The sequence below is a fragment of the Pygocentrus nattereri genome, chromosome 1 (genome assembly GCF_015220715.1).
Source record: "Pygocentrus nattereri isolate fPygNat1 chromosome 1, fPygNat1.pri, whole genome shotgun sequence".
In the NCBI taxonomy this organism is placed as follows: domain Eukaryota; kingdom Metazoa; phylum Chordata; class Actinopteri; order Characiformes; family Serrasalmidae; genus Pygocentrus; species Pygocentrus nattereri.
In genome coordinates this window covers 21,415,738-21,442,470 of record NC_051211.1, presented here as the reverse complement: position 1 = coordinate 21,442,470, position 26,733 = coordinate 21,415,738, and the positions used below count along the sequence as shown (strand labels likewise).

At 39.0% G+C, this 26,733-nt stretch overlaps 2 protein-coding genes across 3 annotated transcripts; both read right to left on the bottom strand.

Annotated features, from left to right (window-relative positions):
- Window positions 1-1,634: 1,634 nt before the first annotated feature.
- Window positions 1,635-7,974, bottom strand: LOC108444406 (fMet-Leu-Phe receptor-like). 2 transcript variants are annotated; one of them, XM_017725588.2, is made up of 4 exons: window positions 7,774-7,974; window positions 4,447-4,530; window positions 3,305-3,885; window positions 1,635-3,201 (listed from the first exon to the last, which is right to left on the bottom strand). In XM_017725588.2, the coding sequence occupies exons 3-4, from the start codon at window positions 3,854-3,856 to the stop codon at window positions 2,695-2,697; spliced, it is 1,059 nt and encodes a 352-aa protein (XP_017581077.1). In that variant the 5' UTR covers window positions 3,857-3,885; window positions 4,447-4,530; window positions 7,774-7,974; the 3' UTR covers window positions 1,635-2,694. The 2 variants fall into 2 exon arrangements, with proteins under 2 accessions (XP_017581077.1, XP_017581076.1); XM_017725587.2 differs by lacking the exon at window positions 4,447-4,530.
- Window positions 7,975-11,834: 3,860 nt separating this feature from the next.
- Window positions 11,835-26,527, bottom strand: LOC108444386 (fMet-Leu-Phe receptor-like). The gene is made up of 3 exons (XM_017725561.2): window positions 26,455-26,527; window positions 12,796-13,348; window positions 11,835-12,631 (listed from the first exon to the last, which is right to left on the bottom strand). Exons 2-3 carry the CDS (start codon window positions 13,345-13,347, stop codon window positions 12,125-12,127), a joined length of 1,059 nt encoding a protein of 352 aa, XP_017581050.1. The 5' UTR covers window position 13,348; window positions 26,455-26,527; the 3' UTR covers window positions 11,835-12,124.
- Between the last annotated feature and the right edge of the window lie 206 nt (window positions 26,528-26,733).

The window sequence follows — 26,733 nt, the reverse complement described above, 5'->3', positions numbered from 1 at the left end:
AGTTATTTAGTCAGAAAGTTTAATCTGTACTAAAAACTAAAGAATGTTCCTGGGTGAGCAGACATGTCTCAACTCTTAGAAATAAAGATGCCAGAAAGAGCTACTTGTACGATACCACAGAAAAACCCTTCTTTTGGTTCCCCGAAGAAACTTTCAGTAGAAGGCTGAGAACTTCTAAATAAGGTAAAGTTTCTAGGAAGAACCGTTACATAATGTGAAAGTCCCGTCTAACTTTAAAATATATTTCACGCTCACAAATCTCATTTTCAAACTTTGTTCTTTAGAGAACTTAACTGTTTTTTTGTATGGCACCATGCAAAAAACACTTTTAGCATCTTTTTTTAAAAGAGTACTTGTCCTCCTTTTGCAACAAAGTACAAATCATGAGAACCACACATAATTATAGTCTTATAACCATTGCACTTCTAGGTCATTTCTTCTTTGAGTCAGTACTGCATGCCTAGTCACTGTTCTCAGAGATGTATTCAGCTGTCTCTGGGCAAATGATTATTGTATATAAGCAGGGATATTGTATATAAGTATCTTATTGTATATAAGAGAAAGCCTGTACGAGAAAGGAGATTTCACTTTCTAACTTTACAATACATAACAAGATTAAGAGAATGTTGTTTGTTAAGCGATTTGGCAGTTTTTGTTGGTGGATGGTTGGCACTTCAGAATGTATCCGTCCATCCATTTTCTAAGCCGCTTCTCTGTCAGGGTCGCAGGGGGGTGCTGGAGCCTATCCCAGCAGTCTTCGGGCGGAAGGCAGGATACACCCTGGACAGGTCGCCAGCCCATCGGAGGGCAGACAGACGGTCACTCACTCACGCACGCACGCACACACACACACACACACACACACGCACGCGCGCACGCACGCACGCACGTCCAACTGGCCTGACTGCATGTCTTTGGACTGTGGGAGGAAACCGGAGAACCTGGAGGAAATCCACGCAGACACGGGGAGAACATGCAGACTCCACACAGAGAGGACCCCGATCACCCGGCTGCAGAATCGAACCCAGGCCCTCCTTGCTATGAGGTGACAGCGCTACCCACCACGCCACCGTGCGCCCCTCAGAACGTATCATCAAAGCTAATTCAAAGATAGTGCTAAAAAGGAAGAATTAAGGAACTAAGAACTGTGGTTACCAAGAGCCATTCGACAGCCTGATATTAAAGGTGTATCTTGGTAATACTTTCTTTTACAGGCCTATATATTTTAAGCTATCAATAAAACCCAGGAAAAAGTACTAGATCCTTATTTGGGGTAAAATTATGTTAAGTTCCAAAGCAATCAAGCTGAGTAATTACACGGTACAAACCTCAGAGTGCAATCCAATTTTGGGTAAAAAGTGGGCACAGGCATAGGTACAGGTAGGTAAGTGTTAACTTATTTTTACCAAGAAAATAAATAGAACATGTCATCTACCACCGGATATGACATAAAAAGATTATACGTACACACTTTGAAAAGAATCTTACATAGCATGCACCTGTTAATTCATATGGACTGTAAAGTCAGTTATTCTTACAGTGGTTTTACTGTTTTTTTCACTATTTACTTTAAAAATGTATATTTGTATTTTGTGCAGTTATTTTACACCATATAAACTTTACATAAACATGTATATATTTACCACTCCTTTCTTTACTGAAGAATGTACCATATACCTACTAAGGGACTGTAAAATAAAGGATTGCTAAAACCTTTTATGGTAGATAATAACAATGGGTAAAATATTGAGGGCAGTCACATGTAAAGCATGGTTCAGAGCAATATAGCATAAGTCATTCCATTATTTTGCAAAGATTTTATGGACCTGGCATCTTCCTTTTCACCTTTATGTACATATAAAAGGCCTGTCCAAATTAATTTGCATGACGTAGGTGAACAACTGACTGAAAAGCAATATTCTTCTCATTAAGACTGGACACATTAACTAATGTTTGGTAACAGTAAACACATGATGATGATAACATGAAAATGATTGTTAGCTAATATTAATTAAACAAATATCAATTGCATTAAGATATGACTAGTGTTCACATTACACCAAGTATATTAAGTACTAAGGAACACATAGTACTGGCAGTGGAGATTCTTAAGCCATCCAACATCTCATAACAGCAAAAGAACTAATGTTTGAATGTTTCTATCCTTCTCTTTTATGATTCCTTTGGTCTAAAATAAAATGCTAAAGCCCCCAAGTGAGAGTTGTGAGCATCAGTAAAACAGTCCATAAGCTGAGTCAATGAAAGAATGAAATATAACCCATCCTAACCATTATTCACATAATATTTCAAGTGTTTTTAATGTTAATAAGTATAATAGTTAATGTTAGTCAGCACCTAATGCTTATGCAGTTAGCTTACTTATTTGTAGCTATATCAGCTAACCAATGTTAACATTGTACCTCATGTGTTGGTCAGGCTAACAAATGCACTGCTTAATATTGGTTTAGTAAACACTTACTGTAAAGTGTTACTACTGTCATCTTGTAAAGCAATGCCTCTGTCCTCCATATGGTAATGCATTTATGCTCTATGTGACACACATCAGCTAAGGGAAGCTGAATCAGGTGCGTTAGAGCAGGGAAAACACCAAAGAATGCCAGGTACGTGTACGTCACCACCAGACTGGGAAACAACCACTGTCAGAGAGGTCTGATACATTCAAATTCAATCTTATTATTTTTCAGCTGTAGTCATTCCTGTCACTTTGACTTGTGTATTGTGACTGGAACTCTCATCTACGGAACGCTCCTGAGACTGTAATGTCTGCCCATCCCACTCCTCAGCTAGAGCTCTGCGGTAAACCCCAGACAAGCTTTGGCTAAAGCGTTGCCTAATGTCCAGACCCATACAGAAGTATAGGAGTGGATTCACACAGCTGTTGAAGTAGGCCACACCCTTTGCTATGGGTAGACCCACTTTTACTGCCTGGCTCTTGCTATTCACCATCTTTGCCAAAAGGAGGCAGTGATATGGCCCCCAGCACAAGAAGAAGGCACAGACCAGTGAAACAAGAATTCGAAGGGGTCGTGATTTGCGTGAAATGTGTGTTCGGCGTATCCCTAAACCAGCGAGTGCATAGCAGGTAAGGATGACCAGGAAGGGCAGCAGAAAGCCGCAGGTGAAGCGAATGCTGTACAAGGCCAGTTTAGTTGTGTTGTCGCCTTCAGTTGACTCCTTGACCTGTGAAATCAAGAAAAATGCATCGGTCAAGGGGAACATATTGGAATTTATATTGAAACTACCAAATGTGGTCATTTGGAACTATAAATCTTTTAAGCCTTACCTCCAAGGAGCACTTGCTCAAGTTGTTCTTGCCAAGATAGACTTGCCGGTACACATAATATGGCGCACTGAAGATCACTGCCACAATCCAAACTCCTAAGCTGATGAGTCGAGCGGCAAGTAGAGTCCGCCGCCGCCTAGTGAACACCGGCCGCCACACACAAAGAGCCCGGTCAATGCTGATAACAGCTAGGAGGAAAACACTGCAGAACATGTTGCCATACTTGAAGAACCCATTGAACTTGCAGAGGAAGATTCCGAAAGGCCAATAATCATAGAAGAGCTTCTTAATCAAAGAAGTGACACGTGTCAGGCAGAAAATCAGGTCAGCCACAGCCAGGTTGACCAACCACACGTTGGTGACGTTCGGCTTCAGAGAGAACCCTGCCATCCAGATGACCACAGCATTCCCAGTGGTGCCCAGTAGGACAGTTATGGTGTAAAGGACAATAGTGACATTATCCATAATAGCATCAATGTCTATTGTTGTTTTGTCATTTTTTCCGACAATGTTGGCATGGGGGACAACGATGAGAGTGCCGTTGGAGGTCATTCTGCTCAAAGACAGAATGCTCAAAAAACCTGTTGAGATATTATATATTACGTTATTTAAGGGTAGATTACATAATACAATGGCCTCAAAAAGCATTTTCACATTTCAACCATTTAACCATTGCTAAACCACAATGAAGTTATTTAGTTACTTAATGAAATTTTAAACAAAATGATACTCATTTAGGAGAAAAACACTTTGGTTTCTCTTTGTACAGAGAAATCCTGAAGAAGAATTCCAACCAGACTCCACTAAACATTCTGTCACAGTAGAAATGTCTAAAAGTCTGGAACTGGTTTTCTTAAAGTGGTGTTGGTGAGCTTGTGTTCATTGACAGGTTCAAGAACTCAGAAAGCAAACAAACCTTGGATACCAACTCATAGAACAATCTACTGAAATGGTAATGAGCTGAAACTCATTACCTCATAACCTCATAAACTCAAGAAACTTTCAACAAAAAAGAAAGATTTGTCCTTTTATAGGCAAAACCACAATTGTGTGCTCAGTTCCTCAAAAGCAGTCCCTGTTGAGTCAGTCAGCAAATGTTTTGAAAAGATATGTTTAGTTGCCAGTTTATTGGGTACACCTACCTTGTATCTAAACTCTCAGGCATTGAATATAGTGTACCTGATAAACGTGTTTCTTCTGACCAGAAAGTGAGCACTGATGAAGGGCTAGAAATTGAGAAACATGGGAAAAGATTAACTTTAGTCTCTAACTGTACACCAATATCACAGTAGACATTAAGTGTACACAATGTTAAAAACCCCGGCCAAAAATATGCAGCTGCAGTCATATGTAAAAGTTTGGACACTCCTGGTCACATAATATTTTGTTGATTTTCTAAGTGACAATATTTTAACACACAATTACTCTTTGTTGAATTTGTGGCCTGTGCAAAGGTTATAGCATATTTTTTTTCAATTTGCTAAACTCAGTGACAGAAATCTAGGCATGAAAATGACATAGTTATGTTTGATCCTGGTAAAGGATGCATTAACTTATTTCCACTTGGAAAATCAACAAAACTGGGGTATTCAAACATTTGCATATGACTGAATATGATAGGTGCACCCAATAAAATCTCTTATAACTGTAGGTATAATTTATAACTATAGGTATACCTCATAAACTGGTAGCTCTGTGAACCCAAACATTAACATATACTGAGGTTGGAACATTAGCTACATGCAGCAAACTATTATTTCTGCCTTGATCAACTTCGTGTTTTTCTTTCCTTTCACATGACACAAATGAGCTTACTTCCTCAGAAGCTTCCAGTCTCTTACTCAGAGTCTCTTTCTAAATATGGCTGGGAAAGAAAGAAGGACAAAAAAGTTTCACCCTTTCACCCTACAAAACACAGAAGTGGAAAAAGCAGACTGGCGCTGTTTTAACAGCATGGCACACACTGTGCATGCTGTTGAATTAACACTGATGGTGTTATTAAGTCAAGTTGGACACGAATAAACACTGGAAGGGTCAAAACTATGTAGAGGTGTAATGATTTATAACATGATATTTATTGTGGGTTTTTGGCATCATGAATGTTTGACACAGTAAAAAAAGAAAGAAGGAAAGGTTGAAAAGAAATGCCAATATTCATTTTGCTTGGATGTTTTGGCCAAAGCCCAGATGGCTCAACAACACCACAATGCCTGGTGAAAACATTATTAACACAAACATTTTTTTCTTCAGACCAAAAAAAAATAAATTATACATAAAGTTTCATGGGGGTTCAGTTCCAAGGAAGTTTAACATTGGAAGAGCTGGGTATAGTGATTCTGGGGCCCTAGCCAAAATACAGGAACGGGGCCCCTTGGATATATATTTTTAAATTAGTTGAGGCCCTGGGCTCCTGAGTGGCACAGCCATCCACAGTGCAGGAAATTACATTTTGACATCTGAAATCATCTGAAGTCTAGTTGATATATGTAATATTTCTAATGTTGAGATTGTGTTAAGAACATTATAAGATTATTACATTTATTTCTATACCTGTTAACTTTATTTTAAGACATAGTGCTTGATACAAGCAAAATTATATGCCGATATAGTTAAAAAAAGTAACATAGAAGTAAAGTAATCGCAACACTGGAACAATCTAACATTAGGCTGAGGCTATGCAGTACTCTGTTCTGACTGAAAAAAAAAGTTTTGGAATTGAAGTGAATGGAAATGGTTTTGCATTTCCCTGCTGTACTTGCATAACTTTATTTGGGTTTTAATCTAAACACACACAAAATGAAGGACCTCATCTCCACGGTGTAGAATACTGCTTAACTGCTTTTTCATACTTGTGTGTCTATATGCAGTGATGTCATTACGAAACAATATGGAATAGTTCATTGCAACCATGATTGTGCAATGAACCGGCATTGAAATTACTGAAAAGAATCACTACAATCACAAATAATAACTCATTTTAAAGTCACCAGATTCAACTGGATTCTAAAATACTATAAAAGATTGTTCCACACCACAGATTTATAGCAAACCAAATAAAGTAAATGTTCAAAGCCAAATTTCATTATTTTGTCAGCAAATATTAAAACATTTAAAACTGAAAAATGCTGCTTGCATAAGTATTCAATCCCTTCAGACTGAAACAAAGGTAGAAAAACCTTGTGCGTTCACAGCTTAAAGTCTGTTGTGGTAGGTTTCTTTACACAACTTTACACACTGTTTGGGAGTTTTCACCCATTTCTCCCGGCTGATTTGCTTCAGGTTGTTAGGGTTGATCGGACAAAGCTTGTGGGTGGCATTTTTTTTCCAATCAATTGGATCAAAATCTGGACTGTGCAATATGTCCCTGTATTTTGCACCATCCATGCAACCTTCAATTTTAGCAAAATGCCTGGTCCCTGCTGAGGAAAAGCATTCCTACACCATAATGCTGCTAAGTCTAACATGCGGTGACACCACTATTACTAACTCATCAGTTTATGAAATTGATGAAAAGAAATATAAATAATTAATGATACATAAATTGTATTAGTCATTAGTCATAATTATATTAGTCATATTATTAGTATGTGATGCATCATTTAATAATATTGTAGCTTCTTTCAAGTATTCATAGTATTTGTTTACATAATAAAAAAACAACCCCCCCTGCCATCCTAGGCAAGCTGTAAATCTGACTGAGCTCAGAGCTTGTCTCATCACCTTTACTGCAGCTATGAAATGCCAAAAAGAGGGCGGAGCTACTGTGTTACATCAGCCAAATACTATGCACATCATTGTGCCACATGATGCCTTGAACGACATATGGACAGAACATCTGGTAAAGCATAAATAAACAATACATGGAATGTTTCTAACATTCTAGCATGATAGAAAAGTGGGAATAAATAAAAATATCAACAATATTTATCGTTTGGATAAAACAGTTAATGTGAGTCTGTTAAAAGCAAACAGTGTTATTTAACCGAGAGTTCATCATCAAGTGGGATTTCTTCTTCACTCTGACATACTTACAGCCACAAACCACGATTTGTCCCAGAAACCCCAGAAATGTTTAATAAGCTGAAAAACCCAGATGAAAAACAATTGAGACACTTTTTTGACTTCACTATGAAAAGGTAACAAATGGCCATTCCATTCCTAAACAGATACTTCGGTCAAAATCTCAAAACAGTGGTCATGTGAAAAATAAGGTGGATATACATAGGAAGAAATCAGTATTTAGTCAGAAAATAAAATCACATAAATTCACACTATAAAATAAACACATGCAAACCTGAATGGCATCTTACATCACATTTCATAAAACATTTCACATATGTCATACATTATAGCACCCAGTCTTAAGACATCATGATATGTAAGATCATGGGTGATACATTTATGTGAGATTTTAACTAACAGTGAAAATTCAGATTATATCCTTGAGAATATTGACCAAAGATGCTTACCTGGATTTAGAGGATGAAGTATCCTTCCATTCAGTCTGTATCTAAGCGAAAACAATCACTGTATACTTCAAGTGTAATCGTATGTTATTGTATTGTATTGTATCACATTTATAACTATCACTTTCTTCAGCTATATGACTTTTTTTAAGGCTGCCTTCTATTCTAACTGTTGCACTCTCTCTCTCTCAATCAGTCTGGTGACTGAAGTGTCTTCACTGCAAAAAGAACACAGAGAGTAAGGAAAGGGGAGGTGTCACACACTGATGTGCACACATACATATACACAAACATACACTTTGGCAAGCTGTGCAGCTCTTTGCTCCAAAAACAGTAGAGTGAAAAAAAGTTTTAGGAAAACGATTTCTGCTTCATTCCTCCCTTCTAGCTAATATCTGACCACATATTAGTACCCATTCAGCTGTACACCTCTTTCATCCATTCATCTTTCTGTCAGATGAACTTTAACTTCAGATTACATTGCATGCCATGAATTATATCATATGCAATGAATGTATGGCTAGACACTCTTGGTATATATGACATGAAAATGTTCTAACTGAAAAACCTAGCCACTCTTAAAACACATGAATGTGCTTCTTACTAGTAATGTCATAGGAATGCTGCATTAGCAACATTGCATTAACAGTCAGCAAATTATTTTGTGCTGCTGCCCACTTCTGGTAAATTAAAGAATTGCAGAAATGGCCAAGATAGTAGGTAAATGTTTATTGAGTATATATCATGTAGTGTCAATAAGAACATAAGCATAGAAGGCTCATAAGTCAACACAGTGGTGAGGGTTGTGTATCCTGACCTCCTATTTAATAGGTTCTGTGTATGAGGTTCCAGTTATGCAATCACTACAGCAAGTGCAGCAGGAGATTCTTCTAAAATCATGGGCATGGTGACACAGATGTACAGTGCTGAAGGGTCTCTTATTGTAGCTTATTGTGTTGACACATCTTTGTTCATGCCAAAGTGCACCAAGTGCAGTGAAGTGGTATTTACTGGCATTCCTCAATAGAACTTGTATACTTTGGAATGAAATGCCGTTCTTCAAGCCCCATAGTGCAACACACAAAAGTAGCACATTACACAAGACTGCATCACCAAGCTGATACATAGACCATTCTATCAAACTATGTTGAATTATTGAACTATAGTTCAAACTAAAAAGAAAATATTATTATTTCTTTAAAAGCATTTAGACCTTAGATATTTACAAGAATAACAATATGATCTATTTAAACCAAAGGCATTCATTGAGATAGTTATAAGCTAAATAAATACTTTCTAAAACAAACCTTTCTATTGGGAAGTCGCTGTCCCAAACAAACACCCACCCACATTTCAACATGTAAAAACTGTTTTAGCCCATAGGCACTAAAAAATGTTTTAGTCCATATGCATTTTTTCAACCGCTTAAAAGTCCAGGGCTCATCGGCAGGCCCAAGGTTTTATTACATACTTATATAACCTAAGAATTTGATTTGGTGCTGAATAATAAGATGCAGTATATAATAAGCTTGGGGTTTATAAAAAATATTACAATTTTCTATGTATATAACAAACAAATCTGTCTTTGCAAGTCATATACCAGCTAGTGTTTTTGAGAAATGCTCAACATTAGCTAAAATTGTTACGATTTAAACAGTCACTGTAAAAACATTTGGTAAGTTTCAGTGGCGTGTTAATGTTAGTTAAAAGTCCAAAACGAGTCTTGAACTCATTTGAATCAATTTAGTTGACAGATCTAGTTATAAAAGTGAGTGACTGGTCAGAATACACATTGAGAACTAGCTGGCATGTGCTGTGAGCTTGTCACATGCTTCAAAATGGTGCTACATTGGGGCAACAAGATGGTGATTAAAGTAATGTAGGCTGGATCTACATAAACAGCTCAGTCACAAAAAAAGAAAGAAAAAAGAAGTCCTTAGATGCCCTTAGATTGTAGATTAAACAATAGAAACAACATTTTTGTGCTGATCTTAATTGATTAATTAACTGATAATCAAGCACTTTATGATTTGTGTTATGGGTGAAAGTATAGTTGAAATACATAAAATTGTGGAGCAGAGGCTCATGAGGTGCAGGAATAAGAAACTTTAGGCTGTAGTAGTGATAACACTTTTCAGTATTTTACTATAAAAATCCAAATCAAAAAGCTCAAAGTATCACATATTTTGCCTGACAAGTTAGCTAGCAAACATACATTTTAAACTAATAAATGCTTTTTTCATGCCTGCTTTAATACTGTAGCAACAACTAAGATCACCATGCTTTGTGGAGACCAGAGAATGATCGACCGATGGCACTGAGACAATCCAAGTACAAATATCACCAAGTCCAAGTTTGAGACAATAAATAGGTCTCGTTGAATTAAAAGCAGATTAGGCTAACAGCTTCAAACACAAAAGCAAAGATTTACCTGCTCGAAACAGGTGCTGTTTAACCCATTAAATGGCCAGGGCCCACCAGCAGGCCCAAGGTTTTACTTTATAGTAATATAGTAACTACTTTGCAACACAGTAACTGTAGTAAAATGTAAAAATAAGCCTTAGTATGTAATAAGCCAGGGTTTTTAATGGGTTAATGTCAAGACCAAATTTGGAAGACCAAGAAAAAGGTCTGATAAAACTGCTTGTAGACTGGTCAGTACAGGAATATTTCAAGTCAAGTCAAGCGGCTTTTATTGACATTCCATCTATGTACACGTACACAGTGGAGCGAAATTACGTTCTTCCAGGAACAAGTGGAACATGGAACAAAACTGACAGTACAAAGTGCAAACGTGCAGACGTAAGTGTGCAAACATTAAACAAGAAACAATAAAATAAATATGATAAATAAAACAGCCATTAGACACAGTAAACAGCACATCATTTGGCTGGCAGAGACATACTGATGAACTGGTCCACTGTGCAGTGTTGTGACATAAGCATTGGATGATAGTGAAGAGTTATCAGAAGGAAACCTTAATGCCAGAGGCATTTCAGAATCAATTTATGCAGTCTGCTGAAACAGAAACTGACTTCTTTGGCCACAGTCACCATAGGGATGTATGGAGAATACCTTACCAACTAGGAGTGAACTACTGTCAGAAATCAAGCCAGGGTATGTCTACTTTAACTGACCCCAAATCTCCAACTAAATTTGGCTGAGCGGTTCACTGAATAACAAAAGAGGCAATTACTTATTCACATAAAGCCAGCTGGTGTTGTATAAAAATTTTTCATCAATATGTAAAATGATCATTTAAAAACTGTATTTTGTTTTGCAGGTTGTCTTTGTTGAATTTTGTTTAAAGATATGAAAAAAATAAGTGTGACTAATTTGTAAAAATGGAAAAAATCAGAAGGGGGCAAAAATTGATATTGTGATAGCTGAGAGTCAAAGGTAGCAGTTTCCCTGGAATTTTTTGGACCTAGCCTGGGGGAAGGAGCTTTAGAAATTTAAAAAGCAAAGCTCTCCAGCCTTAAACCCTCTCTTGCTGGTATGGAGAGACTTGTTCTTTAGCGAGGCTTAATATCAGTTAATTTGTTTAAATATGCAAATAATGACACCGTTTTGCACCCACTGTATGTGTGTGTATGTGTGTGTGTGTGTGTGTGTGTGTGTGTGTGTGTTTATGTGTTCATAAATGAAGGTTCAAGAGAATTAAGAAATGGTAGATTCTTGTTTTATTGCATTTTACAAAACCAACTTTATTGGAAATGGGGTTTGTGCATTAAAAAGAGTCTATGAGTACGTAACTGTTTATTACCTAGAAATAAAACTAAATTCAGACTGTAATAAGAAAATGTTATTCTTACAGTGGCTTTTTTGAGTTTTTAATCATTTACTTGTTAAATAAATATATTTTAAAAATTGTAGTTTTTTTACACCATAAAAGTTTACTGTGAGCATATTTGTACTTACCACTTTGTTTCTGCAAACATTATTAGAGATATTTTACTACATGCAATATAATAATATAGTGTAAGTCAGGCCATTTCTTTGGAATGGTTTATTAATACTGCATCTTCCTTTTAACCTTTAAATAAATAAAAAGGTTGGTCCGATATTAATTTGTGCGGCAAACGTGAACAAGTGTCTGACAAGCAATATACTGCACCTACAGATGAATGTAATATCACGCTGTGCTGTCGTCCTATAGAGTTCTGCATATGGTTATGTTCTCCTGGTCTAACTCAAATGTCAGCTCAGAAAAGGCTTGTTCATTAGCCGATTAGCTGAATCAGCTGTGTTCAGAGTAGGGTAAACACCAAAGTGTGCAAGGCATGTGAATGCAACGACTAGAATGGGGACCAAGCAATGTTAAAGACGAAAAATACATTTAGATTCAACCATATTATTTTTCAGCTGTAGTCATTCCTGTCGCTTTGACTTTTGTAATGCAACTGGAACTCTCATCTACAGACCCTTCCTGAGACTGTGACATCTGGCCATTCCAATCCTCAGCTAGAGCTCTGCGGTAAACCCCAGACAAGCTTTGGCTAAAGCGTTGCCTAATGTCCAGACCCATACAGAAGTAAAGGAGTGGATTCACACAGCTGTTGAAGTAGGCCACACCCTTTGCTATGGGTAGACCCACTTTTACTGCCTGGCTCTTGCTATTCACCATCTTTACCAAAAGCAGGCAGTGATATGGCCCCCAGCACAAGAAGAAGGCACAGACCAGTGAAACAAGAATTCGAAGGGGTCGTGATTTGCGTGAAATACGTGTTCGGCGTATCCTTAAACCAGCGAGTGCATAGCAGGTAAGGATGACCAGGAAGGGCAGCAGAAAGCCGCAGGTGAAGCGAATGCCGTACAAGGCCAGTTTAGTTGTGTTGTCACCTTCGGTTGACTCCTTGACCTGTGAAATTAAACAAAACAGGCAGGTCAAGGGAAATGCACTGGAATTTATATTTAAATCAGCAAGCATGCAATAATTTGTAACTACATCATTCCTTATACTTAACAACTACTCTTAGAAAAGCAAAAATAAAGGACTTTATAGGACTATACTGGAAGCCTTACCTCCACAGAGCACTTGCTCAAGTTGTTCTTGCCAGGATAGACTTGCCGGTGCACATAATATGGCGCACTGAAGATCCCTGCCACAATCCAAACTCCTAAGCTGACAAGTCGTGCTGTACCAAGAGTCCGCCGCCGCCTAGCTAACACTGGCTGCCACACACAAAGAGCCCGGTCCATGCTGATAACAGCTAGGAGGAAAACACTGCAGAACATGTTGCCATACTTGAAGAACCCATTGAACTTGCAGAGGAAGATTCCGAAAGGCCAATAATCATAGAAGAGCTTCTTAATCAAAGAGGTGACACGTGTCAGGCAGAAAATCAGGTCAGCCACAGCCAGGTTGACCAACCACACGTTGGTGACGTTCGGCTTCAGAGAGAACCCTGCCATCCAGATGACCACAGCGTTCCCAGTGGTGCCCAGTAGGATGGTTATGGTGTAAAGAACAATAAGTATGTTGTCCATAATAGCATCAATGTCCACTGCTGTTTTGCCATTATTGCCAAAGTTGTTGGCATGGGGGACAAGGATGAAAGTGCCGTTGGGGGTCATTCTGGTCAAAAACATAAAAAAAAGCATTGAGATACTATTTTAGGGTAGATTACATACTACAATGGCCTCAAAAAGTATTTAGACACTTTAACCATTGCTGAACCTTAAAAAATGTTACTTTGTTGAGTGTTTAACAAAATGATACTCATTTAAGAGAAAAACAGTTTTAGTACATCAAATTGATGGGAGACCATTAATGTACAGAACGACTAGAGAAGAACCTGCTAGACTGCACTAAGAGGACAGTAAGGAGGTGGGAAAAGGAAGAGTGAAAGTCTGAGACTGTCTTCCTTCCAGTGGCCTTGGTGAGCTTGTATTTGGTGATGAGATCATGAAAACACAAAACATTTTTGGATATAAGCTTGCAGAGAAAGAAAAGTTCTCAAACAATAATGATCTGAAACGCACATGTCACTTGTTAAATGTTAAATTCAGCGAATAAATCACAAAATGCACAATGCACAAAACACAGCAGATAATGCCACATTGAGGTTCCCTGTAAATTTTGTATGAACTTATTTTCAACATGTAATTAAACCCAGGGTTTCCTAAGCAAATGGTCGCTCAGTTTATATTGTAACTCAAACATTAACAAATACTGATATCATGTCATCAGCCACATCCAGAAAACCATTCTCTCAGTCTTTATCATCCATCCATCCATCCATCCATCCATCCATCCATCCATCCATCCATCCATCCATCCATCCATCTTCCGCTTCTCTGGGGTTCGGGTCGCGGGGGCAGCATCCTAAGCAATGAGGCCCAGACCTCCCTTTCCCCAGCCACTTCCACTAGCTCCCTGGGGGGGGATTCCGAGGCGCTCCCAGGCCAGCTGGGCAATATAGTCACGCCAGCGTGTCCTGGGTCTTCCCCGGGGTCTCCTCCCTGGTGGACTTGCCTGTGACACCTCCCAAGGGAGTCGTCCAGGAGGCATCCTAACAAGATGCCCGAACCACCTCAACTGGCTCCTCTCGACATGGAGAAGCAGCGGCTCTACTCCGAGTCCCTCCCGGATGACCGAACTTCTCACCCTATCTCTAAGGGAGAGTCCAGACACCCTGCGGAGGAAACTCATTTCTTGTATTTGCGATCTTATTCTTTCGGTCATTACCCAAAGCTCATGACCATAGGTGAGGGTGGGAACGTAGATCGACCAGTAAATCGAGAGCCTTGCCTTATGGCTCAGCTCTTTCTTTACCACAACAGACCGGTAAAGAGCCCGCATCACTGCTGACCCAGCACCAATCCGCCTTTATCAGCTTTGTGTTTTTCTTTTCTTTCACATGACAAAACCGCTTCTGAGTCCACTTCCTCAGAAGCTCTCAGTATGGAATAGATTTTGTGCCAAACATTTCAAATAAAACACTAAGTTCCCAAGCAAAATACAGAGTAAAAGAACATCCAAAAAATGTTGCTAATACAAATAATGAGAGTCAAATCCAACTTTAAAACAAATACTTTTTTGTAACTTTCTTAAAAGCTTTTATATTTGCTGAGTTTGCTGATTTTTAGCTTATGGAATGTTTGTCATATCCTTTTCTGACATATGTCTTGTATTGACCTGGCATGATGAAATAAGGAGCCTGTTTCAGTGGCTATTAAAGAGAGATTCTTAAAATCCCAGGATTATTACATGCTAAGGCTTATTATTCAGTAATTATAGGGACTTCACTGCAAGCTAGCTGAGTTATTCTTAAGTTACAGAAGTGTGTAATAAAACTTTGGGCTTGCTGGTGAACAATGGGCATTTAAGAGGTTAAATATTACCATCTATAAACTCTCTCATAGCAGCAGTAACTCGCAGCTGGCAAAAATTATGGGGGCAGTTGTGGACTGGAGGTTAGGGAACTGGCCCTGTGACCAGAAGGTTGCCATTTCAATCCCTAGGGCTGACAGCACATGACTGAGGTGTCCTTGAGCAAGACACCTAACCCCTAATTGCTCCCTGGGTGCTGTGGATAGGGCTGCCCACTGCACCGGGCAAGTGTGCTCACTGCCCCTAGTGTGTGTGTCTATTCACTTAGTGTGTATACAGTGTTTCACTTTATGGATGGGTTAAATGCAGAGGTAGAATTTCCCCGTTTGTGGGATCAATAAAGTATCACTTAATTGGTGGTGTTTTACACTCTTTACCAATTTTATGTAAGTGCTATGTTATTCCCCTTGACCAACAGCAAAGCAGATTCAACAATTTTCTGACCCAACACACCTGATTCCGTGAATGAAGGGACTGATAATCATTTGATGAGCTGGTTTAGGTGCTTTTAGTTGAGAAATACTTAAAACTATGTGAAGCTGCAGGTCACCAGAGGCAGCACTTAGAATCACTTATTAAATAGCTGCAAAGATGATCTAATTTGCCCTTTTAAGGACACTGCTAGGCTAGTATCTACAAATCTGAAAGATAGTACAGCTCCCCCACCTTTATTATAAAGAGCTAAAAGTAAGACATAAAAGAGACTCCAGAAATAATTTGGTAAGTCCTCTTTAGATGCTTTATGGATACTTAATTTTCTTTCATGTTACATTCAACCAAATCAAATAAAAGGAATCCCTTTCTTAAACACACTATATAATAAGGTGAGGCCGCATATGTATTTATGTTTTGTTTAGTTTTCAGTTCGAGTAGACAACTTATTTTGTTTAGGTTAAGTTTATGTAGATTAAGCTTGGTTTTATTTATTTCTTTCCGTTGGCACCATCCATGACCCCTAATCTCCAAGACTTAACTGAGGATCGTTAACATCAGCAAATGGACAAAATGTAAAGCAAAAAACTTAAATCAGTAATGAATTTAGGTCAAAATGAGAGAAAATTAGCAGTAGGTTTGATTTAATTCTCCTTATTTGTATTTGCTGCATATTGTGGACATTTTGATTCTAAATATTTTGCTTGTAGATTTTAGTATTTTAATTAGTATGACATTTTTTGGCACAAAATTAAGTTCATAATCACAGTGTCTTACTCAGAGTCTCTTTCTAAATATGTCTAGAATGGAAAGAAGCACACACACACAAAAAAATCTCATCCTTTTACCCTGCAAAACACAGAAGTGGAACAAAGCTGGCTGGTGTTGTGTTGACAGCATGGCACATAAGGTAGTTCTTTTATTAGTCCCACAATGGGGAAATTCTAAATATTGCACATGTTGTTGAATTAACACTCATGGTATTAATTTAGATCAAGCTGGACAAAAACAAGCTAGGAAGGTCAACACTAAGCAGGGATATAATGATACAGGATATGTAAATCGTATCCTATATCATTATATGGGTTTTTTTTTTTTGCGTCACTAGACAGCATAATTTGGCATACAAGTAAAAAAACACCACAGTGCCTGGTGAAAACAAACACTTTTTTTCTTAAAAATAAAACATTTCACCACACAAAGTATTTTTCAGGTCCAGTGCATGGCCAGGAAAGTTTTTTTTTTCTCATTTCATGGTTGTCTGTTTTAAGATTTAGTTATTCTAGGGCTCTAGGTAGGAATTCCTAAGACGGGAACGGGGCCCCTTGGATGTGCGTTTATAAATTAGTTGAGAAATTGCACTGCACTAGCATCTTGTCAAGTATAATCTTTGCATCTTAAGCTGATTTGAAATATATAAAATTTTTCATTTTGAGGTAAAAATAATATCAGATGAATTAACTTTGATGCATTTTACATGTTTTAAAACATACTGTATGAAACAAACATCATTGTCTACCAATATAGTGAGATAATTTAGTTCAAAGTAATGTAGAAGCAGAATAATGAGTAATGATAACACTGGAACAATCTATACTAATAGAAGTGTAATGTAAACATTTTTCCTTTCCTCCCTCTTTTTGTGTCTCTCTGCTGTGCTTTCAATGACTTTACTTGATTTTGTCTTTTTGCTGAGCTGAACAACTACCCATCCTCTGCTCCATCTGCCTTGATTGGGTGCCCACTGCTCACCAGCCTTCTGGAGCACTCTGGGCACAATGGCTTGCTCATTTGGGGCTTGGACCCTGATTTTTCTGTAAAGTTGCTTTGTGAACAACACCTGTTGCAAAAAGCACTATATAAATAAACTTTGACTAGACTTGACTTGATGTGAGTAACCTCACAGAATGACCATAGAATGAAGTAGGTCCATTCTTTTCCAAAGTAGGTTGCATCCTTTTGATAAGATGGTCTCCAGTATAGTTATGAACATACAGTATCCCAGAATATATGCCTGACTTTGGCTGAAAACTGTATTTAAATGTTACATACTGTTTCTTTACATGGATTATAGTTAATAGCCTTAATCCATGCATCAATTCAAATTTAGCAGATAGAACTGACATCAGCTTATCTATAAGTAATAATACAAACAAGAAAAAAATCCACAGAATGTTTTGCCATGTCATGATTCAGATGGGCAAGTGTTTACACAGAGTGGTTGCCAAGCTTCCTCTACCTACTCCACAAAATAAGATAAACAAAGTGTCTGTTGTCTGGCAACCATCAGCTTTCCTGACTACATCAGTGATAAAGCATAATAAAGAGGAACAAATGTGGGAGATTAGGAATTTCTATTTGTTCCTGTTGTGTACAGGAAGGTGGGGCATTTTCTCTCAGATTTCTTTTTCTTTTCCTGATTTTACCAACGTTTAGCAGAAGTTTAGTATCATAAGCCTTACAAGCAGTAATACCACTCTTATTAATTTAGCAGTTTGCATCATTGATTAACCCCTTAAAATCCCAGGCTTATTATTTAGTACCAGCAGGGACTACATTGTAAACTGGTTAAGCTATTCTTAAGTTATAGAAGTATTAAGATTAAGAGACCCTTATTAGTCCCACAACGGGGAAATTCCACCTCTGTGTTTAACCCATCTGTGAAGTGAAACACCACATACACAATAGGGGGCAATGAGCACACTTGCCCAGAGCGGTGTGCAGCCCAATCTGCATCGCCTGGGGAGCAGTTGGGGGGTTAGGTGCCTTGCTCAAGGACACCTCAGTCATGTGCTGTTGGCTTTGGGGATCGAACCGGCAACCTTCCGGTCAGGAAGCTGGTTCCCTAACCTCCAGCCCATGACTTACCCCCCTTAGTATGTAATATACCATGACTGATAGTTTATGTATTATATGCAATATATTAGAATACAACAAAAAAGTTTCAATGATTTGCAAATCTCAGCTTATTCACAATAGAACACAGAACACATGTCACATGTTGGAAGTGAGACATTTTACCATTTCATGAAAATGAAATAGTTTCATGATTATCAACACAGTTCACAATCCTCAACCTGAAACGTCACCGTCTTCTCTGGACCAAAGCTCATTTAAAATTGACTGAGGCAAAATGGAAAACTGTTCTGTGGTCAGATGAACCAAAATTTGACATTCTTTTTGGAAACCAGGAAGACCGTGTCCTGCGGATTCAAGAGGAGAGGGATCATCCAGCTTGTTATCAGCACACAGTTCAAAGGCCAGCATCTCTGATGGTGTGGGGTTGCATTAATGCCTGTGCCATGGGCAGCTTACACATCTGGCACTATCAGTGCTAAATAGTATGTAGAGGTTTTAGAACAACACATGCTCCCATTCAGACAGCTCTATCAGGGAAGGGCTTGCATATTTCAGCAAGACAATGCTAAACCATCTATTACACCACAACAGAATTGCAGAAGAAGAATCTGGGTGCTGAACTGGCCTGCCTGTAGTCCAGACCTTTCATCAATAGAAAACATTTGCAGCATCATGAAACAACAAATCTAGCAAAGAATACCCAGGACTGTTTAGAGTTTTAAGATATATTGCTGCCATCAAGTTCTAAATTAGTGAATATTTTTCATGAAATGGTAAAATCAGTCTCTTTGAACATCTGATATGTTTTCTATGTTGTATTGTGAATAAAATGTGGGCTATGAAATTTTAGATTTGCTGTTCATTGCATTGGATTTGATTTGGGGTTGTATATATACTATATTACCAAAAGTATCTGCCTTCACAGACATATGAATTTGAGGGACATCCCATTCTTAATTCATATGAATTAATATGATGTTGGCCCACCCTTTGCAGCTTTAACAGCTTCAACTCTTCTGGGAAGGCTTTCCACAAGGTTTAGGAGTGTGTTGATGGGAAGTTTTGAAAGGGGCTGTCCCCACAAAGTTGGGAGCATATCTCTTGGTCTGCTGAAGCATTAAGAGCTCCTTTCACTGGAACTAAGCAGCTGAGCCCAGCTCCTGAAAAACAACCCCCTCCACCAAAGTTTACGCTTGGCACAGTGCAGTCAGACAAGTACCGTTCTCTTGGCAACCACCAAAACCAGACTTGTCCATCAGATTGCCAGACAGAGAAGCATGATTCATCATTCCAGAGAACACATTTCCACTGCTTATGTTCAATGATGGCGCATCATTACACCACTGCATTCGACGTTTTGCATTGCGCTTGGTGATGTAAGGCTTGGATGCAGCTGCTCAGCCATGGAAACCCATTCCATGAAGTTTTCTATGCAGTTCTTGATCTAGTCTAAAGGACACATGAAGTATGGAGGTCTGTAGCTCTGTAGCGATTGACTCCGCAGGAAGTTGGCGACCTCTGCGCTCTATACACCTCAGAAACCGCTGACCCAGCTCTGTCATTTTATGTGGCCTACCAGTTCATGGCTGAGTTTCTGTCATTTCCGATTTGTTATAATACCACTGACAGTTGAATATTTAGTAGCTTAGAAATTTCACAACTGGACTTGTAGTCAAGGGTGAGTGAATACTTTTGGCAATATAGTGTGTGTGTGTGTGTGTATGTGTGTGTGTATATATATATATATATATATATATATATATATATATATATATATATATATATTGCTGTTATTAAGTTGGCTTGAAAAAGCCAACTTACTGTTCTTCGTAATCTTCTTCTTCTTATTATTCTATACTCAAAAAACTAAATTCTACAAGCTAAAGCCACAAAACTTTCAGAATCGTAGTACCTATACAGGTTGCTTGTGCTGTTCGAAGCGATCTGATGTGTGGTTTTTGTTGTTGAATTATTGTTCAAAGTCGATATTTTTTCCCATAGGGAATGAATGGGCGGAGTGTTGTCTCTCACACACACACACATACAAACTCATGCACGGAGCACAATGTCTCACATGCTCACAGCCTAATGCTCAGCAGTATCAGCACACATAATGATTTTGTTAAGGTGGAGCTGGTTTTAAGGTGGAATTGCACTTAGGTAGCACTGCATTTTAAGGTGGAACTTCTTTTAAGGTAGCACTGAATTTACACTGACACTGAATTTAAGGTGGAACTTCAATTAATAAAGCACCAATATTAAGGAGGCACAGAATTTAAGGTGGAACTTTCTTTAAAGTAGCACTAAAATTAAGATGGCACAGAATTTAAGGTGGAACTTCTTTCAAGGTGGCACTGCAACTAATATAGGACTAAATTTAAGATGCCACAGAACTTAAGGTGGAACTCTCTTTAAGGTAAAACTAAAATTAAGATGTCACAGAATTGAAGGAGGAACTTCAATTAACATTGCACTTAAATTAAGGTGGCACATAATTTACACACCCCACACCACACACAATACACACTCAACACTAAACAGACCCCTGCACACACACACTCAACACACCCCAAACCACACACAATACACACTCAACACACCACACCCAATAAACACACCACACACTCAACACAGACGACACCACACCCACTTAACACATCACACACAATGAGCACACAACACACACTCAACACACCCCACAACACACAACACAGTCCACACTGTAGAATAAACACATCACACACATAACACAGTCCACACCACACACAAACACACCACACACACTCAACCTATCACACACCACACACTCAACACACCCCACACCACACACACTCAACACACAACACACACTAAACAACCCACACCACACAGACTCAACACAGTCCACACCACACACAATAAACACACCACACACACTCAACCTATCACACACCTCACAACACACACCCCACACCACACCACACACACTCAACACACACTAAACAACCCACACCACACAGACTCAACACAGTCCACACCGCACACAGTAAACACAATACACACACTCAACATACACACCACACACTCAACACACCCCACAACACACACGCACAACACAAACTAAACACCCCATACCACACAATAAACACTCAACACATGCTAAACAACCCACACCACACAGACTCAACACCACACCACACACAATAAACACATAGCACACACTCAACACACCCCACAACACACACTCACCACCTGCCACACCACACACACTCAACACACAACTCACACTAAATATCCTACACCACACACAGTCCACACCACACACAATAAACAAACAAAGCACACTAAACACCCCACACCACACAATAAACACTCAATACACCCCACACCACACACACTCAACACACTCCACACCATATACAATAAACAAACCACGCACACTCAACACAGCTCACACCACACACACTCAAAATACCACACACACTCAACACATCACACTCTTGCCACACACACACATACACTCAACACACCCACACAAAATTAACACTCCACAAAATTAACACACAGCACATACCCATTCATTTTAGTTCTGCCTTGGCCTCAATGCGTTTCTCTCTCTCTCTCTCTCTCTCTCTCTCTCTCTCTCTCTCTCGTGTTCACTCGCTTTTGCTCTGTATCTCTCTTCCTAGAGCGATGAGTGGACAGGCAGTTTGGATGCACCTTTACATCTGATACCCACAGCAGTACCACTTTGTATAGACACACTAGAAGGGTAGTTCCTGTTAGGCAGGTTAGGGGTTTTCATTATTTTCATTGCTTTGCCATTGTCCATATCTTTGTTCCATTTCACTACCAAATCTTTAAAGGTGTACATGTACATGTTTACTATTAAACAGCAAAGCTTTGTCTAAACATGATACTACCATGTTCCGTGTCTCTCCCTTCAACCCTTATCACATATTCTATGTTACTTGTTTAAGTACAAGTTATTTACACAGAAGGAATTTCTCTTAGCACTGTACTTATCAATATATAGTTAGAAAAATATATGCAGAATAAAGTTACACCATAAAAGAAACTGCTGACACTTCCCTGTGGGGTACTGTTCATAAGGCTACATGACAGTTATGTAAGCTTATCATGACCCTACATAAATGTTTATAAATGCACATTTCAATAGGCATTATTTGCTACAAAGTTAGCTGAGGCAACCTTTGACAGATGATACCTATTAGAATAAGCATTTATGCTGGGTTATATCGGTTTTCATGACAAGCTTATGTATGTGTCACATAGCCTTATAAACAGGACCCTACAATAGACAAACCAATATGACTTCTTACATCACATTGCATAACACATCTTACATACATTGTACATCATAGCGCCATACCTTATGACATTGTCATATATAAGATCATGCGTGATACATGTAAGCAAATAGAGGTTTTAACAGTGAAAAAACAGAATACAATATTCATGAGACATAACATGCTTACCTGGATTTAGATGATGAAATGACTTTGTCACTCAGTCTGTATCTAAGTGAAAACCATCACTATGTAGTTCAAGTGTAATTAATTGTATGTAACTGATTGTATTGTATGTCTATCTATTCAGGTCTATTCTTTGGTCACCTGATTTTTTTAAACCTGCGTTGACATCTCATTGATGTCTCCACTCTTTCAGTCAGTCTGGTCACTGAAGTGTCTACAGCCGAAAAAAGAACAGTGACATTAAGGAAAGGGGAGGTGACACACACTCATGTGTGCACACATACGCACACAAAAAAACACACTTAGGCAAGCTGTGATACTCTGTGCAGCTCTGTGCTCCTGAAAAAAATAACAGCATGAAAAAAGTTTTAGGAAAACAGATTACTGCTTAACTCCTCCCCACATACTAGTACCCATTCAGCTGTACACCTCTCCCATCCATTCATCTGTTAGCCACAGTCTATCTTTCTTAAAACCCATCAAACCCATGTGAGCATGCACTGCAGTCAACCACACTGCAATAAGTGACTGTGCTATGCAAATTGCGTGCTGGTCTGCTAAGTCTAATGAGCTTCAGTTTAACTTCAGATTACATTAAATGCCGTGAATGATATCATATATAACGAGTGCATGGCTAGACATCTTGGTATAAAGGACTCATAAAAATTCAAAGAAAATAACAATTTGTAGTGATGTTGTAGGAGCAGTCAGCAAATTATTTTGTGCTGCTGCCAACTTCTGATAAATTACAGAATTGCAGAAATGGACCAGATGATAGGTAAATATTTATTTAACTCCTCATGAACATAGGCATAGAAGAGTCTTATGTAAACACAGTGGTGAGGGTGGTGTATCCTTATCTATTTAAGGACACTGAGTTCTGTGGCGGAGGCTCCAGTTTTGCAATCACTGCAGCAAGTGCAGCAGCAGATTTTTCTAAAATCGTGGGCAGGGGTGACACAGATGTACAGTGCAGAAGGATTTCTTATTTTGACTAATTGTTTTCACAAATCTTTGTTCATGTCAAGGTGCACTAAGTGAAGTCAAGTGGTATTTACTGGTATTCCTCAATAGAACTTACTGTATATATGTTGGAATAAAATGTCATTCTTCAGGCCGTGGTGCAACACAGAAAATCAACACATTACACAGGACTGCAACACCAAGTTGTATATTTATTGGCCATAATGTAGGCCGTTCTACTGAAGTAGTTAAAACTGTGGTCCAACTAGACTTTTACAGATTTTACAACTGCTAACAAGCATTTACCAATACTTAAGATACTTTTTCAAAACTCTAAACACAGCAACACATCTACCTCATAAAAATAGCCAAATAGTTAATATCCTGTTCAAAAGCACATATTCTTAACAAAATACCAACTCAGCATTTCACAATGCAAACACAATTTTCGCTATATACACTAACTCTATTAAAACACAGCAAACCTGGTTCAGTATCCAGTCATTCTTTCAAAACACTAGCGCAGATTTTCTATTCAAGAGGAACATAAAGTCAATCACTGCACAACCTCTGTCAAAAAACTAACAGTTGATGGCATGAAAGAAACAGTATTGCATGTAATATTTTACTCTCTCCCAGCAAACAACAGACATTATAACATCTGTTGTTTTCTTATAAGTCAGTATAAGTCATTTTTACTGTAACTTTTTACTCAAATGTGTGCATTTCCGGCAACATACTGTCTACATAATGAGTGACATTACTGCAACGTACTGTATGGAATATAGAATAGACAAAAAAGGAGTCTGTGACAGTCTTTCAGTAAAGGTTATATTTTATTAGGGACATGAAATTGCAGCCTAACTCAAAAAAGAATCACCGTAATTACAAACATAATTAGCCTGGGTCCCATATGTGTAAAAATACCCATATACAAAATCAGCTGCACAAGGGGGAAAAAACAAAGCACAAAACTGAACAGTCTTGTTAATCTGAATGGTCTTCAGCATTTGGCCACATGTTTTCATCCACATCACAACAGTTATTGTCTCTTGCTATACACCTGGGATAGAAACACCTGGCATGCCTCATCCACCCCTGGCAGTCTTCAGCTGAAATGTCTCTGCAGCCGGCATCCATTGCATCCAGGAGTGACATTTGGTCATGTGGCCGATGATCGTAGACCTTCCACCTCCAGGCTGAAAAAAATTCCTCAGTGGGGTTGAGGAAAGGCAAGTGGGGCAGGAGGAAAAGGGACATCATTCTTGGATGGTCTGCAAACCAGTTTGTGATGACATGAGAATGGTGGAATGCTACATTGTCCCATGTAAACACAAATGTCCTCAAGTTTCCTCCCACCTGTTCCCTTTCTGCTTCTGACACCAGTTGTTGGTAGAGTTCATCCAAAAACAAAAGAAGGAGGTCACTGTTATAGGGACCAATCTGGCATTTGTGAATTTGACTGGCACTTGGCACTTGAGACTGCAGCACACATGGTCATATTTGCTCCTCTCTGACCCAGTACATTAATGGTGGCTTTTTTCCCAATGATCTTTCTACCCCGCCAATGAGTTTTTGCCAGGTTAAATCCTGCCTTATCCACATAAATGGGTTTATGTGGGGTCCGACAGTGTTTAAACACACTTTCAGTCTGTCCTACTGTACATACTGTAACTCATGTTTCCATACAGGATGGCATAATGTAAAACTCACTATATTACAAGATATAACAGGTATATAGGATAGACACCATACCTGGACATATTGGTGCCAGAGTTCCTTAACCCTCTCACTGTTCTTTTTAAAAGAACTGTTTCATGCAAATTCTGTATTTAGTCAGAGTCTGGGCAATGGTTGTCAGGCTAATGCTTTACACATTATGAAATACCTGGTTATTTTCTATTATTTTGGTCTGAATTTCTTGGTTTTATTCCATTGTCAGCAATGACCATGTCTACAATGGCATGCTCCTGGTCTTCACTCAGGAGTTTTTCCCTTCCCCCAGTGGGAGGCAGATGCTGCATCCTTTACAGTAAAGGAACAAAAATACAACATATGTATAGTGGTGGGACTGCTGGCCTACAAGTTACTATAAGATATAGCATCAGTAGGAATCCATCCATCCATCCAAGCCGCTTCTCCGTCAGGGTCACGGGGGGGGGGGGGGGGGGGGGGGGGGGGGGGTGCTGGAGCCTATCCCAGCGGTCATCGGGCGGAAGGCAGGATACACCCTGGACAGGTCACCAGTCCATCACAGGACAGACAGACACAGGGGCAATTTAGCATGTCCAGTTGGCCTGACTGACTGTTGGAGGAAACCGGAGAAGTAAAGGAAACCCACGCAGAGAACATGCGAACACCACACAGAGAGGACCCGGTCACCCGGCAGGGGAATCAAACCCATGCCCTTCTCGGTGTGAGGGGACAGCGCTACCCACCACGCCACCGTGCCGCCCCATTGGTAGGAATATACTTGTAAAATGTATTGTTTACCTGTTTGTTTAAAAGTCTGAATAATGGAAGCCACAGTTGACTGTCTGAGGTTAGGTTGCACTCTTTCACCAGCCACTCTCAGTGATAGATAGTGGCTCTAATTTCAACAGTGACAGTAGTTCTTACCCTTTGTTGAACACCAGCACGCATTATTACTCCTCTCCCTCTCCCTTGTCCTGGCCCAACTACTCCTCTCCCTTGTCCAGGCAGGATTTTTCTTTCCTCTGTCACTCTATCTGCTCCTGTGCCCACATTGACCAAACTCAGTCTAAACAAAGCCCTGTTTTTATGTGTCCATGTCACTGAAAGCACCTGGCTGGTCTCCAACTGGGATTGGAATCAGCTGTGGTTGCTGCATTTTATTTCAATGATCTGTACATGCAAAAATGTGTATTACAGTAATAG

What these genes read in the sequence shown, in the direction of transcription:
- LOC108444406 (XM_017725588.2), bottom strand. Translation starts at nt 3,856, where the DNA reads ATGACCTCCAACGGCACTCTCATCGTTGTCCCCCATGCCAACATTGTC. An exon ending in TGAGCAAGTGCTCCTTGGAG is followed by an intron (nt 3,202 to 3,304) that starts GTAAGGCTTAAA and finishes TTGATTTCACAG; the next exon opens with GTCAAGGAGTCAACTGAAGG.
- LOC108444386 (XM_017725561.2), bottom strand. Translation starts at nt 13,347, where the DNA reads ATGACCCCCAACGGCACTTTCATCCTTGTCCCCCATGCCAACAACTTT. An exon ending in TGAGCAAGTGCTCTGTGGAG is followed by an intron (nt 12,632 to 12,795) that starts GTAAGGCTTCCA and finishes TTAATTTCACAG; the next exon opens with GTCAAGGAGTCAACCGAAGG.